Source organism: Protomyctophum bolini, assembly GCF_963924005.1.
Source record: "Protomyctophum bolini genome assembly, chromosome: 3".
NCBI classification, from domain to species: Eukaryota; Metazoa; Chordata; class Actinopteri; order Myctophiformes; family Myctophidae; genus Protomyctophum; species Protomyctophum bolini.
Window position 1 is genome coordinate 19,223,035 of NC_137864.1, and position 16,717 is coordinate 19,239,751.

Sequence of the window (16,717 nt, forward strand, 5' to 3'; positions counted from 1 at the left end):
TGTTTTTTGCTATATAGAGTAGGCCTATATTTTTACGTCTCTAATTGTTATGATTAATTGAACATGGTTGGCCCTATTGTAAACAAGTGTATGCTTTATGGTGTCGTCCACAGTTAACAGTTTTGTTTTGAGTTGTGCTTGAAATGTACTGTAATTATCTGTAAATCTGTTAATAAATTAATCAATCAATCAATCAAAAGCACCATTTTCTAAAACATTTTTTTGTATTCTTTTTTTTATGTAACCCCCCCCCCCCCCTCTCCCCTCCTCTACTGCTCCATCAACACACACGCACGCACTCAATTGCTGCCCTGCATTGATATCTAGCGTTGTCCCTCTACCACCATCTAGTGATAGCAGAGGAATGGCGATGGCGACGGCGTGGAGATTATATGGTCAGTAACAGTGTAGACTGTAGACAGACAGTGACTGTAGAGTGTAGACTGACTGAGCCATAAGCGGTTTGTTTGTGGTTAATTGTTATTGTAGTGATACGTAAAAAAGGAACATGCGACATGATATATTATTAAGTAATGTTAAGCCGTTCAGAAATTGGAACTACTAATTATGTGAGAAGATTTGGTTTGGTCTTGAGCTGTGAGCATGCGCACATTTAAACCCGGAACTGACCTTTCGGGTTTCCCTGGGTTACCGTCGTCAACAACCACAACGGGCTCGCTGACCGTGGTCTTTGTCGTTGTTTTCAAAGCTGCATTAAAGCCATTTACATTGATAGTGATGATTTTCTGGCGTGTGAGGCGGACAGAACTTGTGTAGCTTACAAAGCTAACGGTAGTTGTTAGCTACTCGTCTCAGACCATAGTGTCTTAATTGTCCTTGATCTTGTTTTGAAAATGACCGAGAGAGAGATCAGGACAATGGCTTACACCAAAAGCCCCAAAGCGTCAAAAAGAACAACGTTTCAGGTAAATAGTCAATTTGCCTGGACAAGCGCTAAAAGGAGAGGAATGCATATACTGTTAGCATTCTTGGTGTGTTTATTGTTACTTACTATTATCAAATGTAGTTAACTTGTCTTGTTGTGTTGTGATATGGTGAAATACAATGTCTCTTTCTAGGGTGAACTGGAAACTGCAGTCTCTTCTAGGTCAAGGAAAAAGACCACTCAGTACACCTATTCAGATGAAGATGATAATGGTAAGAAGAACACAGAACGCACGTATATCGAATCGAACACCTCCGCTCGAGGTGACGTCCCATATGGGGCTAGCACGCAACAATCTTTTAACTGTAACGGCTTTAAATCCACAAATTTGACAATCTAGAAAATACAAAATATATTAAATACTTTCAGCATTTCCGTCAGAGTATTTCCAGAGCATTTACAGTCAGCGAGTGTAATCATTTATAGGCCTATTATTGCAAACACAGTACTGTTAGCAATGAAGGCATTGAAGGCAATATGTACTAGCTGATACCAATAGGCGTCCTGGGAAAGCTTGTTTGGTTGTCCTATATTACTACTTAATTAATGAATTGTAGTAATAGGTTGTTTAAAAAAACAAACAATATAATTGAATTGTTGCAGATGCATTTGGGAAAACATGGTTTGCTCTTAATAGTTCCTTAACCATTATAATGTTCTCTTGCAGATTTCTTGAAGGACCTTCTCAAATCAAGAAAAAAGAGGATTGATGCATTTGCAGCTATGAAGAACATGGCCAAAATGAATGACTTTGACCTGTCAGATGATGAAGGTGAAAACAGCAGACCTAAGAGAGTCTCATTCCTGAAAACGCAAAGAGTTGTCGCCTCGTCTGAAGATATCATGGCGTCAGATTCACACAAAGACGAGCATCTTCCTGAACCATCCAACAGTAACCAGAATGACTCATCTGACTCCGTGAGTGCTATGGATCGTACCCATTCTCAATCCCCAAGTGAAAGCCCTGTATTGCTCCCTGGAAGTTCTGAGCAGATGAGAGACTCCGTTCATGAAGAAGGAAGTAAAGCCAACAGTCCACAGCCATTGGAAACGAGCTCTGCGCACATCTCAACAGGTCTGTTTCCACAACGTACAGTACTTTGTCATGTCATAAAGAATCATCATCATCAGGTCTCTTGCTTGGCGACGGGGGCGACACCATGCGTATAGACCCAATCAGCTTCACCAATCTTCTCAATTTGGCTAGTCCAGTGCTAGGGGCTCGGCTTCAGCTAGTGACAAGCCCAGTTGGTGTAGGTCCCCATGGTGATGGTGTAACAGTATTATATAATTACACAAAATAGGACACAAATAAGTGCTTTTACCTGACTTAATTCTCCATTGTTCACGTGTATAGGAATACAGTAAATAGTGCATTAAAGGTCACAGCTCCTTTAAATATCCTCCTTTTGCCCCCTGTATAAATGTCCTGCGACACCCCCACCTCTTCCTTCTGTACTTCCGTCTTGGAATGAGGTGGGTGTCTTATTGAATTCTCTGTGATAACATGATAAGCATTGTACATTGTACTGTATTTATACAGTGTTTGTTTAACCCTGTTTAGAGAGAGGAGTTGCACTAAGAACTAACGTGGAGACGTGTTTCTTATTATTCATTGTCAGGTATGTTACGTTCTATTATTTGTTGTTGTTGTTTGTTACTGTCGCGCTAGCTAAGCAGCTTCTGTACTTCCGTCTTGGAATGAGAGAGAGGAGTTGCACTAAGAACTAACGTGGAGACGTGTTTCTTATTATTCATTGTCAGAATAAAGCTGGTTTCCAAAGAGTTCTGGGTCCGTCTGTCCATGATTCAACACAACGCAGAGAGAGACAGATTACACCGGTTACACTTGGTGCCGTGACGACCCGTTGCATCGCCGACCAGCGCTCGCCTGGTCCCCGGGGAAAAGCTGCCGAAACCCCGCTCCTCTCGTTCGTCCATCACCCCCCCCCGCACTGCAGCCCATCTGCCCCGCCTCCGTGGAGGCATGATCTATCGTGACGGTCAGTCTGTGCCTGGGGTTCAGTGAGTTCATTGGAGTTCGTCTTTGTTTCTTTTGTTTGATTTACTTCCATGGACTTTGTTGTTTTTAATTTTTTGGGACACGAACTTTTGGTTTTAACACCAGTTATTATAATTGAGAAAGGGAATAAATTAAAATAACATAGAAAGAGGACAAAGAAAAAAGAAAGAAAGGAAAAGTGCATTTGTTTTGATGCAATTTCCCCATGCTTACTTCAAGTCTGTTTATCTGAGTGTTTATGAGGTCTACAAATCCCTACATGGTTTTCCTGGGTTTTGGGTTATAATTTTATTTTATTTTATTTATCCTATTCCCCCCCCCACACACACAATACTTTGATTAATTGACATGTCTAGGGGAGACACTATTGATGATTTTACGATGGCTAGTCGTGACAATGCTGGGCGTGGTCGTATCACTGCTGGGAAGGGGAGGGCACAATGGCTTTCCATGCAAAATGAGAAGAGTGGGTCTGTGGGTTCTTTTGGGTGTTATGATGACCTGTCGATGATTAACTCACCTGTCCCTGTTGCCAGTTCCACACCATTAGCCCAGTCTGGCCCTGTTAGCAGTTCCACACCAGTTTCCCGGTCTAACCCTGTTGCTAGCCCCATGTCAATAGCCCAGTCTAGCCCTGTTAGCAGCTTCACACCAGTTTCCCTGTCTAACCCTGTTGCTAGCCCCGTGTCAATAGCCCAATCTGCCCCTGCTACCAGCTCCGTGTCCATGGCCCAGTCCGGTCCTGTTGGCAGATCCACACCAGCTGCGGAGTTCAACCCTCCCCCTGTCCAAATCCCTACCCCCACCCAAGTCATTACCACAGAGGCATTTGGTAGCATGATTGCTGATCTTGCGAAGCAGATTGGGGAGAACATCGCAGCCAGTTTTACTACCATGCACCAGCGCAGTAGCACCCAGCCGGCAGTCCCAGCCCAGCCCACCAGTCATGTTGATCCGTCCCAGTTGAGGGTTGTTGTTCAGTCAGAATCTAAGGCCCCGCCATATTTCAGGGGTGACCAAGCGGACACATTTTCCATCCATGAGTGGGAGGACATGATGAGATGTTTTCTGAGGAGGATGGACTGCAAAACGCATGAGGAGAGGTTGGAGCTTATTGTCTCGAGACTGACTGGAAAGGCTAGGGATGTGGTGAAGGTGTCGCTCCGCAGCCGTCCTGGTTTGAATGCTGCAGATATGCCCACTGCTGTGTTTGACATTCTGAAGAGCAACTTCAGTGAGTTGACGTACTCCAATCTGCCCATGAAGGATTTCTATAGCACTGTTCCGAGAACTGGTGAGAGTGCCATGGATTATTGGATTCGCCTTAACAAGTCCGTGGATGCCGCAGATGAGTGTCTCCGCAGGCGGGGTAAATATGTGGAGGACCCAGGGGCTGAAGTGGTGTTGATGTTCATTAGTCACTGCCCAGACCCCAGTCTTGCCATGTTGTTTCAACTGAAGACACCTGAACAGTGGACTGCAGCTGAAGTCCAGGAACGCATTGATGCTCACATGAGGGGTCTGAGGAGAACAGCGGTCCAGTCCCCACATGTATTGACCTTGTCAGCTCACAGTCAGATGCCCATGGCATTTCCCTCCCATTGTTCTCACGGTGTGGAGCTGCAGCCAGCGCAAGGGACACATCATCCGGCTCTTGAACCTGTCTCTTCTGTTCCTGCCTCAGTCTATTATGGTCATTCTCAGCCCACCACTGCAGTGATGAGCCCCCAGCCTCCTGCTTCGTCCGCCCATCCCCCTACTCCTACTGTCGCCCCAGTGACTCCTACGGCCAGCCCCACAGTGACTGATTCTGGTGTTCAGCAGGTGGTTGCTATGTTTGACAAGGTCCTGTCCCTGTGCACTGCTTCTCTTGCCCCAGGTCAAGGTCCTCCCCATCAGTCTGGCCGCTCTCATCAGCAGTTCCGCCCCCGCCAGTCTGGCCGACCCCAGCAGGGTTCTCAGCCTTCGTCATGCAGAGTTTGTGGCTCTGGAGAACACTCAACTCATGCACACTGCAGGCTCTACAGGCTGTGCCACAACTGCTACTGTCCAGGACACATGAAACATGAGTGTACGCAAGCCGCTCAACCTGCAGCTGCCTCTGGTGCTGATTTAAACTAGCCCGCCCATGTTGTGAGAGGGGTAGCATGGGCAGTGACGCGATAACCCTCATTGAAGATCTGCAGTCCGTCTATGTTAACTGCTGCCGCAAGCTTCCTGATGATAAGACAGTAATCCTTGTGGGGTCACAGAGAGTGGGGGTAGCCAGTGATCTGTTTTATTCTCCTGTGCTCGTCAGTGGCCAGTCTACAATGAAGGGGATGCTTGATTCAGGCAGCATGTCTTGCACACTCAGTGAAGACGCGGAGGCTAAGCTGAGGTCTGCGGGTGTTCTTCTGCATCCTAAACCTGTGCCTGGGAAGGTGGTCCTCATTGGCTGTGGTGGCCTTGTTACACAGCCCAGATGTATCTATGATTTGGAAATGGACATTTATGGATTCAAGTTTGTAGTCCCTACATTCCTCGTGCCTGGGCAGAGAGATGAACTCATCATTGGCAGCAATGTGATCAGGCCCATTGTGAAGAGGATGAAGTCTACTGAGAAGTATTGGGATCTCATATCTTCCACTAACTCTGACCCACAGTGTGAGGAGTTCATCCAGCTGCTGAGTTGCATTAACCGCTGGTCTGAACCAGATCTACCGGATAGAGTTGGCACTGTGAGATTGAGACAAGCAGTCACTCTACTGCCCCGGCGGGAGTACTTGGTGTGGGGCAAGTTGCCGAGTGATGCCCCTGTGTCACCTGGGAGTACTGTCATTGTCGAGCCCACCTCTGCCCGATCAGCTCCTAAGAACATCATGGTGGGGCGAGTAGTGACACCCATGTGGGGTGACCGCTGGGTTCCTATGAAGGTCCTCAATCCCACTGAGAGATCTGTGACGTTGCGCCGAAATGCCAAGTTGGCCGACGTCTTCCCTTGTGTCGCCATGGAGGACCTGCCCCTTACTCAAGGTGTATGCAAGTCACAGACTGCTTCCCACCCTGACTCTATGTCCTACTCAGACCCTGGGCTCGACCCTTTACAGCAACTCAGAAGCTGTGGCTTGGCGGATGTTGATGTTGAGAGCTGTGAAGTGACTGAAGAATGGAGGAGGAGGCTGGCCGAGTTAGTGTTGACCTATCAGGATGTCTTCTCGAAGGGCAAGTTGGATTGTGGAGAAGCGCATGATTTTGTCCACCGTATCCACCTCACTGATGAACGCCCCTTCCGACTGCCCTACCGGCGTGTTCCTCCAGCCGACTATCACAAGCTGAGAGAAGTGCTATCCGACATGGAGGAGAGAGGCATCATTAGCAAGTCTATCAGTGAATATGCTTCCCCACTGGTCATGGTCTGGAAGAAATCAGGGGACTTGAGGATCTGCACGGACTTCCGCTGGCTCAACGCCAAGACTGTAAAGGATGCCCACCCCTTGCCCCATCAGGGAGATTGTCTGGCTGCCCTCGGTGGTAACGCCTTCTTCAGCACTATGGATCTGACCTCGGGGTTTTACAACATTCCCCTTCATGAGTCTGATAGGCGGTACACAGCTTTTACGACACCCTTAGGTCTGTACGAGTACAACAGACTTCCCCAAGGACTGTGCAACTCTCCGGCATCCTTTATGCGGATGATGCTCAGCATCTTTGGCGACCTGAACTTCTCCAGTCTCCTCTGCTACCTGGATGACCTCCTGGTCTTTGCCCCGTCTGAGGAAGAATCCCTGAAGCGGCTTGAGGTGGTCTTCTCACGTCTCAGGGCCAACAACCTAAAACTGTCGCAGAAGAAATGTCATTTTCTCCGTAGATCGGTGAAGTTCCTAGGTCACGTGGTAGACAGCAGTGGTGTCGCTGTTGACCAGGAGAAGGTGGCTGTCATTTCTGGCTTCAAGAAGGAGGACCTCATGGATGTCGATGGCTGTACGCCTTCTCAGCGGAAAGTGAAATCTTTTCTAGGCATGGCCCTGTTCTACCAGCATTACATCCCCGGTTGCTCATCTATTGCAAAGCCCCTCTATTCTCTAACGTCGGGTCAGAAGAGGAAGGTTAAGGGTGCCAGTGGCCGTCGGAGGGCTGGAACCTTCCGTAAGCTGACACCCGAGGATTGGACCCATGCCTGTGAGAAGGCATTTGAAGATCTCAAAAGCGCACTCCTCAACAGTGTGGTGTTGGCACATCCCGATTTTGACAGGCCGTTTATGCTCTCCACTGATGCTTCCCTAGATGGTGTGGGTGCTGTCTTGTCTCAGGTGCCTGCGGGTGAGGGGAAGGCAAGGCCGATAGCTTTCGCGAGCAAGTCTCTCAGTCGCAGCCAAGCCAACTATCCTGCCCATAGATTGGAGTTCTTGGCTCTGAAATGGGCTGTATGTGATAAGTTCAGTCACTGGCTCAAGGGTCATTCGTTCACTGTCTGGACAGACAACAACCCCCTCACCTACATCTTAACCAAGCCAAAACTGGATGCCTGTGAGCAGCGTTGGGTCTCCAAACTTGCCCCATACAACTTCGACATCAAACATATTCCTGGGAGACTGAACGTGGTGGCCGATGCCCTCAGCAGAGATCCATTCGTGAAGCCTCTGAGCCAGCGCCTGTTATCTGAACCATACACTAAACTGCTGCAACAGGTCAGTGATGTGCAGCATGAGTGTGTGCAGGATGTCTTCCGGCTGACATGTCAGCCCCAGTCACTGTCTTCATCTGCTGATGGGCATGCTTCCATGTCGGAGGGGGACGTCTCCTCTATTCTCTCCCTCCCTGATGAGTGGGACACTGTCCCGAAGCAGCGTGCAGCATCTCTGGCTGGCCATCTGGCCACACTGAGCCCGCCAGGTTCCGACATGTTCCCTTCAATGTCCCTCACTGACCTCCAATCCCACCAGCAGCAGGATCCCGTTGTCTTGAGAGTCTGTTCTTACGTTGAGAGGAAACTCAGACCTTCCAGACGTGAGCGCTGCAAAGAGGACCAGCGAGTCTTGAGAGTCTTGAGGCAGTGGGAGAAGCTGACGCTCCTGAAAGGCATCCTCTACAGGGTCACGAAAGACCCACTGACTAGGCATACGAGGTTTCAGTTTGTTATGCCTGAATCCTTGAAGTCGGAGGCACTGTCTGGTGTTCAACATGGTGAACATGGTGTTCAAGCTGGTCATCAGGGTCTGCCCCGAACTCTGTCACTGGCCCGTCAGCGCTTCTTCTGGTATGACATGGAGAAAGACGTGCGCAATCATGTGAAGTGCTGCCACAGATGTGTTCTCAGCAAGACTCTGGAGCCTGCAGCGAGGGCCCCACTGCAGAGCATTACAACATCTGCCCCGCTGGAGCTTGTATGTATCGACTTTTGGTCTGCTGAGGACAAGAACAATAAGTCTGTGGATGTTCTTGTGGTCACTGATCACTTCACGAAGTTGGCACATGCGTTCCCATGCCAAGACCAGACGGCGAAGAGGGTGGCAAAGAAGCTGTGGGATAGTTTCTTCTGCGTTTATGGATTTCCCCAGCGTCTCCACTCTGATCAGGGTGCAAACTTTGAAAGTGAACTGGTTGCAGAGCTTCTGGAGTTGGCTGGGGTTGACAAATCAAGGACCTCTCCTTATCATCCCATGGGGAACGGGGGAACGGAGAGGTTCAACCGCACCTTAGGCAACATGTTGAGGTCACTGCCCCCGAGATCAAAACTGAAGTGGCCTCAGATGATCCAGTCCATGACCTTCGTGTATAATTGCACTGTCCATGAGACCACAGGGTTTGCTCCCTTCTACTTGATGTTTGGGAGGGTTCCCAGATTGCCGGTTGATCTCATGTTTAGGAATGTCCTACTGGATGACACTGTCTGTGACTTTGATGCCTATGTGAAGTCTTTGGTGGGCGACCTGCAGTCCGCTATGCTCCTGGCCCAGAAGAACAGTTCAGTTGAGCAGAAGCATCAGTCTGACCAGTACAATAAGAGGGCTAAGGGACTGCCGCTCTCGCCTGGTGACAGGGTGCTGGTGGCAAACAAGGGAGCGAGGGGGAAACGGAAGCTTTCTGATAAGTGGGACTCTGTTGTCTACACTGTTGTTTCCTCGAATCCTGCTCTCCACATTCACCGGATCAGGGACCGGGAGGGTCATGAGCGAGTAGTACACCGCAACTTGTTGCTGCCAGTCAACTTCCTGCCCCTAGATGACTCCTTAGCCACAGTCTCTCAGCCTGCCGCCAGTGGGTCCAGTGTTTCTCCTGTGACGGATCCGCGTGGGACTGAGGTGTCGGATGTGGATACAGCAGCAGCAACTATTGCACCCTCTCTGTCTGACTCACTCTCCTGCGTCAGTGATTGTGATGACCGCACAGCGTCATGGGTCCGTGGACAGTCCTCCACTGATGGTGGCTCAGACACTGCCAGTCTATACCCTCCATCCAAAACATCCTCCCTGGCTCCGGATGACTCGTCCGAGTTGTGTGCCCCCTCCAATCCACATGCCCCTCCCGGGCCACATGCCTCTTCGGCGCCAAGCCCCTCCCCTATGCCAGGCCCCTCCCCCGCCTGTTCTGTTTTACCTCAGGGCCAAGATGCAGGTTCCCGGCGCACCTCAAAGTTTGGTAGGGTTATCAAGCCTGTGTGTCGTTTGATTGAGTCTGTGGCTCAACTTGGAACGATGGTTGATGTTAATGTTCATGTGTGATTTTGTCGCCGGGTTTCTCCTGTGTGTTTTTGTTCTTTTCCTGACTTCCTCTTGATCTGGTTGTGTTTATTTTTTTTTGTATACTTTTATATATTGTGCCCACTGCCCACTTCAACTACGGCCTGGATATGTGTGGTGTATAAGGCACCTCATATTGCCTACGGAGTATTATGAGGTTTCGCTAGTCAAGCGGATCTCTGGTCTCTTAACCTTCTCATGGGTAGCTGCTATAGCTGGTCATTCCACTGTTGTGGTTTTGTTTTCCTGGGGCCTGTTTGTTGTTTGAGATGTGGGTTGCTAATTTTGTGTAATTCTGAGGGGGTGAATGTAACAGTATTATATAATTACACAAAATAGGACACAAATAAGTGCTTTTACCTGACTTAATTCTCCATTGTTCACGTGTATAGGAATACAGTAAATAGTGCATTAAAGGTCACAGCTCCTTTAAATATCCTCCTTTTGCCCCCTGTATAAATGTCCTGCGACACCCCCACCTCTTCCTTCTGTACTTCCGTCTTGGAATGAGGTGGGTGTCTTATTGAATTCTCTGTGATAACATGATAAGCATTGTACATTGTACTGTATTTATACAGTGTTTGTTTAACCCTGTTTAGAGAGAGGAGTTGCACTAAGAACTAACGTGGAGACGTGTTTCTTATTATTCATTGTCAGGTATGTTACGTTCTATTATTTGTTGTTGTTGTTTGTTACTGTCGCGCTAGCTAAGCAGCTTCTGTACTTCCGTCTTGGAATGAGAGAGAGGAGTTGCACTAAGAACTAACGTGGAGACGTGTTTCTTATTATTCATTGTCAGAATAAAGCTGGTTTCCAAAGAGTTCTGGGTCCGTCTGTCCATGATTCAACACAACGCAGAGAGAGACAGATTACACCGGTTACACTGGCACCAATCCATCGGGTGCGGGGGGCATCGCGGGGGAGTTTCCAGCTGGCAGATATTGGGTCAAAGTGGAAGATAACATGAGTGGGGTGTTCAGGGGGGAGTCTTTTGACGTGGCCGTACCTACCAACGCATCTGGCGCTCGGCTGTGCTGCCAGTTGGAACGTGGGGGGGCTGTTGGGCAGCGTGTTGTTGGAGACCTTGTTGGAGATCTTGCCATTTTATCCCCTCTATTGTGTGCAGTGCTCTGGTGTCGAAGCCATCAATTCTGGCAATTCTTGTTGAGAGGCCAAGTTTAGAGAAGGTTGGAGAGGACTGAGGTGTTGTAAATCCTTAGTTTGGTCTCTTGATATGGAGTGGTGTCTCCACAGCGGCTTCCAAAGTGTTTTCATGGCACTGGAAAAATATAATATTGCCTGTAAATATGTCACAACATTGGCTTGTTGAATGTTCAGCGTGTCTTTTTAATTTAAAAATAATTCCCATTCTTTTACAGATGCCATCGTTGAGGGGGAGCAGCCCACACCCAAACCAAGGACAAGAACCCGTGCCCCGAGATCACAGGGAATAGTGGACCAAACTGAAGAAGACACAGGATCTCCACAAAGCAGGGCCATGACTTCCTCTGTGTCTATTCCCCTCTCTAGTGATACAGTCAGCAATTCAACCACAGCCTCATCCCCTCGCAAGGCAACTTCCAGAAGCTCGAGCTTACCTGTAAGTGTCTTTGGTCTTATTTGTGAGGGGTTTTAAGACAGTATTTTAAATGCTATTTTCTTCAACAAACTGGTGCTATGTTTTTTTCCCACCTATAGGTGCCTGGAAGAGACCAGGTAGACTCAATTACGTCTACCGAAGCCAGAACTGAGCGGTCAAGGTCACTACCAATTTCCACAGTAGATTCTGGAACTAAAGGTACCAGCTGTAGAGTGTCACATTATCTGGTATAAACCCTTTCTATTTATTTTTGAGGGGCGCTAGCCCCTCCTATGTCCAGCTTTGATGGTTTGTGTGAAGACAAATATTGGGGGGGCACGGTGGCACAGTTGGTAGTGCTGTCGCCTCACAGCTAGAAGGTCCTGGGTTCGATTCCCGCTCGGGGCACTGTGGGTGCTGGCGGCGTGTTTCCTCCTCCGCGTCATCAGTGCCCATACCCGAAGGCGGGGTTGGCGAAAGGGCCTTTCTGTGTGGAGTTTGCATGTTCTCCCCGTGTCCCCTAGGGTAGGTACCCTCACAAAAACATGCAGTAATCCTGGTCTCTAAACTGCCTCCCCCTGGCCAGCCGTTGCGCCTGATGGAGGGGAAAGGAACTGGTTGGAATAACGTGTTCCTTCCACGCGCTACGTCCAACCAGGGAAACTCCCCCCTGTCAGGTGTAAAGGAGCAACTTGGACACTCAGGCATGAAGGGAGCATGAGTTAAGTCCGTTGCTCTCCCCAGGTTGGCGGAGGGTGTGTAGAGCCCAGGATCACAGTAGATGATTGGCACAGGGGTGAAAATGGGTTACAAAATCGTGGGATAAAAAAAATATATATATAAAAAAAAGACAAATATTGTCCTACTCCTAACACAAACATTGAATGCCATTGACAATGAATGGCCAGCTTTGAGTGTTTTGTGTAAACACAAACATTGAAGACAAAAGTGAGGACGCAAATTGTGATTGGCCAGAATGAGATGATGTATGATGATGTTGATTTATGATGATAAGAGCACCCCTCACTTCACACAGGTGTGATCTTTTTTCTTTATATTCCCATTTTTGTGGGGCGCTAGTCCCTCCTATATTCAGCTATTAGTGTTGATTTTCGTCTTACACAAACATTAAATTCCCATTGACAATGAATGGAGAATTTTACGTCATAGTGTCTGAGCAAATCGTCTATTTCTGTTTTACACAAACATTAAATTCCCATTGACAATGAATTTTACGTCATGGTGTCTGAGCAAATCGGCTTAGTATTTACTTTTGTCTTGCACAAACATTAAATTCCCATTGACAATGAAAGGTGAACTTTACGTAACAGTGTCTGAGCAAATAGCCACAGTGTCTATTTTACGCCATGATGATGTGATGATAAGAGTGCACCTTACTTTACATGGGTGTGATTTGTGTCCCTATAGATTACCATACTTCAGATGACAGTAAAGCCCATGAGGAAAAGTATTCAACGTCGTTTGAAGAATTTCATGTAAGACATTCATCACTGGATTTGAGGATTTTGTACCTTGTCAGGCTTCAGTGCCTATGGTTAAATACTATATATTTATTAGATTGTGGATTAGATTGCTACTGTAACTAATCCTTACTGCTGTGAGCACTTTAAAAACAATTATTCTTATTTAGGGAAATTCAGAGGATCACTCCATCAGTCGACTCAGTCATGGCCCTGAAAACTCCTCAGATACCAGGTAGGCAAATGCTTGTAGTATCAATGGAAAAAGGTACTATTGAAAATATTTTTTTTGACAAATATTCTTGTTTAAAATAGGACATCAAATGTACGTACTAAATCCCCCCGGAGATCCCAGAGTGTGTGCTCCTCAAAAGTAACATCCAAGTATATGGGAACACTGAAAGTTCTGGATCGAAAAGTGCATTTGGAGGACTCACAGCCAGAAGCAGCAGATTCACTCAGGGCTGCCATTTATCAGGTCAGATTACAGTTTCATTATATATTCTGTTTTGTGTCCACAGAATCAGAAAGACTTTATTGTCACTCCATTAAAGTACTTTGCTGTAATACCAAAACCCAGGCCCCTGGTATTCGTAGAACAAAAATATCAAATAAAAAGCGAGATTGGGATCCAAATTGGGAATCAAAATTTACAAACAGTTATTGGTTAGAAGTGAAGGTGAACGGGAAATCAGAAGAGGGTAACAGGCAGAGCTCAGAGACCGAGTTTTGTTCATCATTCACATTCAGATTGAACTCCTGTCATGGGCATCTGCGAAAGGGACAACTAACAACAAACCTCCCCTACAACCAAGTGTGCAGAGTGATGAGCTAGTCCAAGATAATCATCTATACACCGCACAGTAGGGACTAAGAGTATATCAGGAAGTAAAAGACTACATGGTGAGCTAATGACTGGGTCTGAAATTATGATTGTGGGTCAGACTTTTACTGTCTGCAGTAAAAGTTGAAGAAACATGCACAATAAAAATACAAAAAGATCGCCAATATCATTGTTAAGCAGATGCACTTTATCTCAAGTCTTATCTCTTAAAAGGTGGTGTTTATATGGAGACTAGGTTGGCGGAGGGTGTGTAGAGCGGTCCAGGCACCTTGGCTGGTAATCCAGTATGGCAGTGTGCAGCGGGTTCGACTCCCGATCCCGACGGCCTTTACTGCATGTCACCCCCCATCTCTCTCCCCATTTCCTGTCCCTCCATAAAAACTATAAAATAAAGGCGAAAGCCACAAAAAAAACATTTTAAAAAAACGAGGCAGAAAACAGTTTGCGTAATCAACGTACCGTAGGATCTAGCATCTTCGCAATGCTTTTGTCTTTTTATCAGTAGTTCAGCAGGAATTTGACATTCATTCTACATCAGAGTATTTGTTGATATAATACACTATCTGGTTTTCTTCATTAAACAGGAATGGCTGCAAAAGAAAAAGGGGAAGTTACGAGAGAACATGCAACTCAAGACGCAAGAAGACAAATTGAAAGAAGAGAATAAGAAAAAGGTAAAAAGAAAAAAAAGAGGGGAAATATACCTTCCATGCGCCGGACCTCCCAGTCCCGGCAGAGTAGTTTGGAGCGGCGGACGGTGTGGCCCTGGTCTTTCCCTATTGGGAAGCTTTTCGTGGGTAGCTACTGGGACGTAAGTCGGGACTTGATCACCCCGGCTGGGTCACCTGAGTGAGGGGTATGATGTTGCGAGACCCGAAACCCTGATGACCTTGGTGACCATCACTGAGGATACGTCCCAGGTGCATCCATGCAATGTTTTTTTGTTTTGTTCATAAGACATATTATTCAAAACAATGTTGATGACCATCACTGAGGATACGTCCCAGGTGCATCCATGCAATGTTTTTTTGTTTTGTTCATAAGACATATTGAAAACTATGGGAAATACAAAACAATGTATGTTGCAATATGTTCTGATAATCTGAAAATCATACAATCAAAACGTCATGGCACAGGCATTTATTGTTTTACATTTATTGAGTATGTCTTGTTCCTATGACACCCACCTCCCCCATATTTGTATATAGCTATGCTCCGATCCCTTCTTTCCCCAGAGAACTATGTGACAACGAACCTGAGTATCAATGTACTTCTCCCATGATACAGTATAATGCATTAGACTTCTACAGTATCTTAGAAATAGTGTCTCCAACTCCTCAACATCCTGAATGATCCAGAATTCCTCAACACTAATTGGTTGTCTGTTTGACACTACAGCAAGAACAGGATAAAAGGGAACATGCCATTGCATCCTATAATGCTTGGAAAGAAAAGAAGTCAGAAACTCTCAAAGCAAAAGCCAAAGAAAAGCACGCCACCACCAGAAAAGAGCAAAGAGCGATTGAAGAGAAAGAAGAAAAAAAGGAAGCTGCCATAAAGGTCTGTGGTGATTTAATTGTACATTTGGGTTCATGGTAATATGCAATTGTTTGGCTGAGTAATGAGGGTAGATGTTTTTTTATAATCTTTACAGATGTTTGAAAAATGGAAACAGGAGCATGATGAACTGCTCAAGGAAAAGTACCGACAACAGAGAGGGGCTGAAAGTAAATGTAAGCTGAAAAAGCAACATACAGAAGAGGAAAGAAAGAAAGATAGTAACTCTGCTTTTTCAGCCTGGTGAGTGAATTTACTGTAGCACTTCTTTCTGACCATAAAGCTTTTTATACAGTTTGAGAGGTACTAAATAAGTAAGTGACTTTCTCCTAAACCATTGTTGTAAACAACCTTAGCATCCCCATTAATTTAATTTGAACTGTTGAATGTCAATCAAGCTTATCAGAATATTTATTTATGCTGCCCCCCCCCCTCCTCTTTCTAAATAATTTTAGGAATGAAAAGAAGAAGAATTTTGTCATGAAACAAATGACTGAAGAGCACAAGGAACATAAAAATAAAGTAGAGGAAGAGACCTACTTGAAAGAAGAAAAGGATAAAATGGCATTAGAGATGTATGAAAAGTGGTTGGTAAGTACAGTAGACAGTTGTGGTAATAACCGATACAAGTGTACACAAGGCACATGGTTTAGGTTACCGTGCTACTTTTCTTCTTTCTTTTTTTTCAAACAATTGTTAGATGATGTTGTTGATCAATTACTGCAGCAAGTCTCTCTCCTCTAAACTCTGTTCTTGGTGAAATTTCAAACTTTTATTAAATTCAGTCTTGTTTCCTTATAGGTCCTAATATCTACTATTATTAGGACAGGACTTCTGGTCAATTTTGTAATGACCGCCGACGTTGCAATCTCCCAACAGATAAAGAAAGAACGGGAACAAAGAAGACAGAGAGAAGAAAGAAAAATACAGGCTATCCTCGATGATGAGCCACCTCCTCCTTGGAGCCCTCCCAATAAAACCATACCATTTAGAAAATAATGTCCATCTTTGTGACATCTGTTAAGCCTGTGTGTTTTATTATACTAGCTACTGTAATCATTTCTAGTTTGATTCTTCAGATATTAGTTTAGATTCAAATTTGATTATTAGATTTTGTTTTAGTCTACAGTGGCAGTATTCGCAGGTTTTACATTTTTACACATCCTTGTTTTCCAGAGGTAAGATTTTGTATATTTGAGCCATATTTGTATAGAAACATCTGTATGTTTTGTAATTGTTAGGTAAGCTTTGTACTGGATGTAGAATCATTTGCAATCAAATGCATTTAGGCCTATAATGCAGTCAGGAATAAAAGGTCGCACTCTGTTTTACTTTGTTTTGTTTCATAACCATGCTCTGACATTTCTATTTTATTGGTCCTATCTATCTGTCAGACCAAACAGGCGCTGCTTTCCAATGTTTACAGCTTAGACTAGTATTTATACTCTAAGGTTTACAGACATTCAGAATAATGAAAAACAGGCCTGTATTCTGTTGTTTCATTTTATGTTTAAAAATAAAATATTTTCTTGTTTTCTCAATTTTATTTTGAAGAGAAAGACAAA

The 16,717-nt window shown here is 45.7% G+C and overlaps 1 protein-coding gene across 1 annotated transcript; it reads left to right on the plus strand.

The window, feature by feature from the left end:
- The first annotated feature begins 477 nt into the window (after positions 1-477).
- map9 (microtubule-associated protein 9) lies at positions 478-16,508 on the plus strand. The gene is made up of 13 exons (XM_080759747.1): positions 478-926; positions 1,080-1,158; positions 1,614-2,021; positions 11,071-11,291; positions 11,390-11,489; positions 12,699-12,766; positions 12,922-12,986; positions 13,067-13,229; positions 14,180-14,269; positions 14,994-15,155; positions 15,250-15,395; positions 15,608-15,743; positions 16,032-16,508. The coding sequence occupies exons 1-13, from the start codon at positions 855-857 to the stop codon at positions 16,149-16,151; spliced, it is 1,830 nt and encodes a 609-aa protein (XP_080615873.1). The 5' UTR covers positions 478-854; the 3' UTR covers positions 16,152-16,508.
- The last annotated feature ends 209 nt before the right edge of the window (positions 16,509-16,717 follow it).

Excerpts from the sequence above, each read along its gene's own strand:
- map9 (XM_080759747.1), top strand. The coding sequence starts at position 855 with ATGACCGAGAGAGAGATCAGGACAATGGCTTACACCAAAAGCCCCAAA. Across the intron at positions 13,230-14,179 it reads TCAGGGCTGCCATTTATCAG|GAATGGCTGCAAAAGAAAAA; the intron begins GTCAGATTACAG and ends TTCATTAAACAG. Across the intron at positions 14,270-14,993 it reads AAGAAGAGAATAAGAAAAAG|CAAGAACAGGATAAAAGGGA; the intron begins GTAAAAAGAAAA and ends TTGACACTACAG.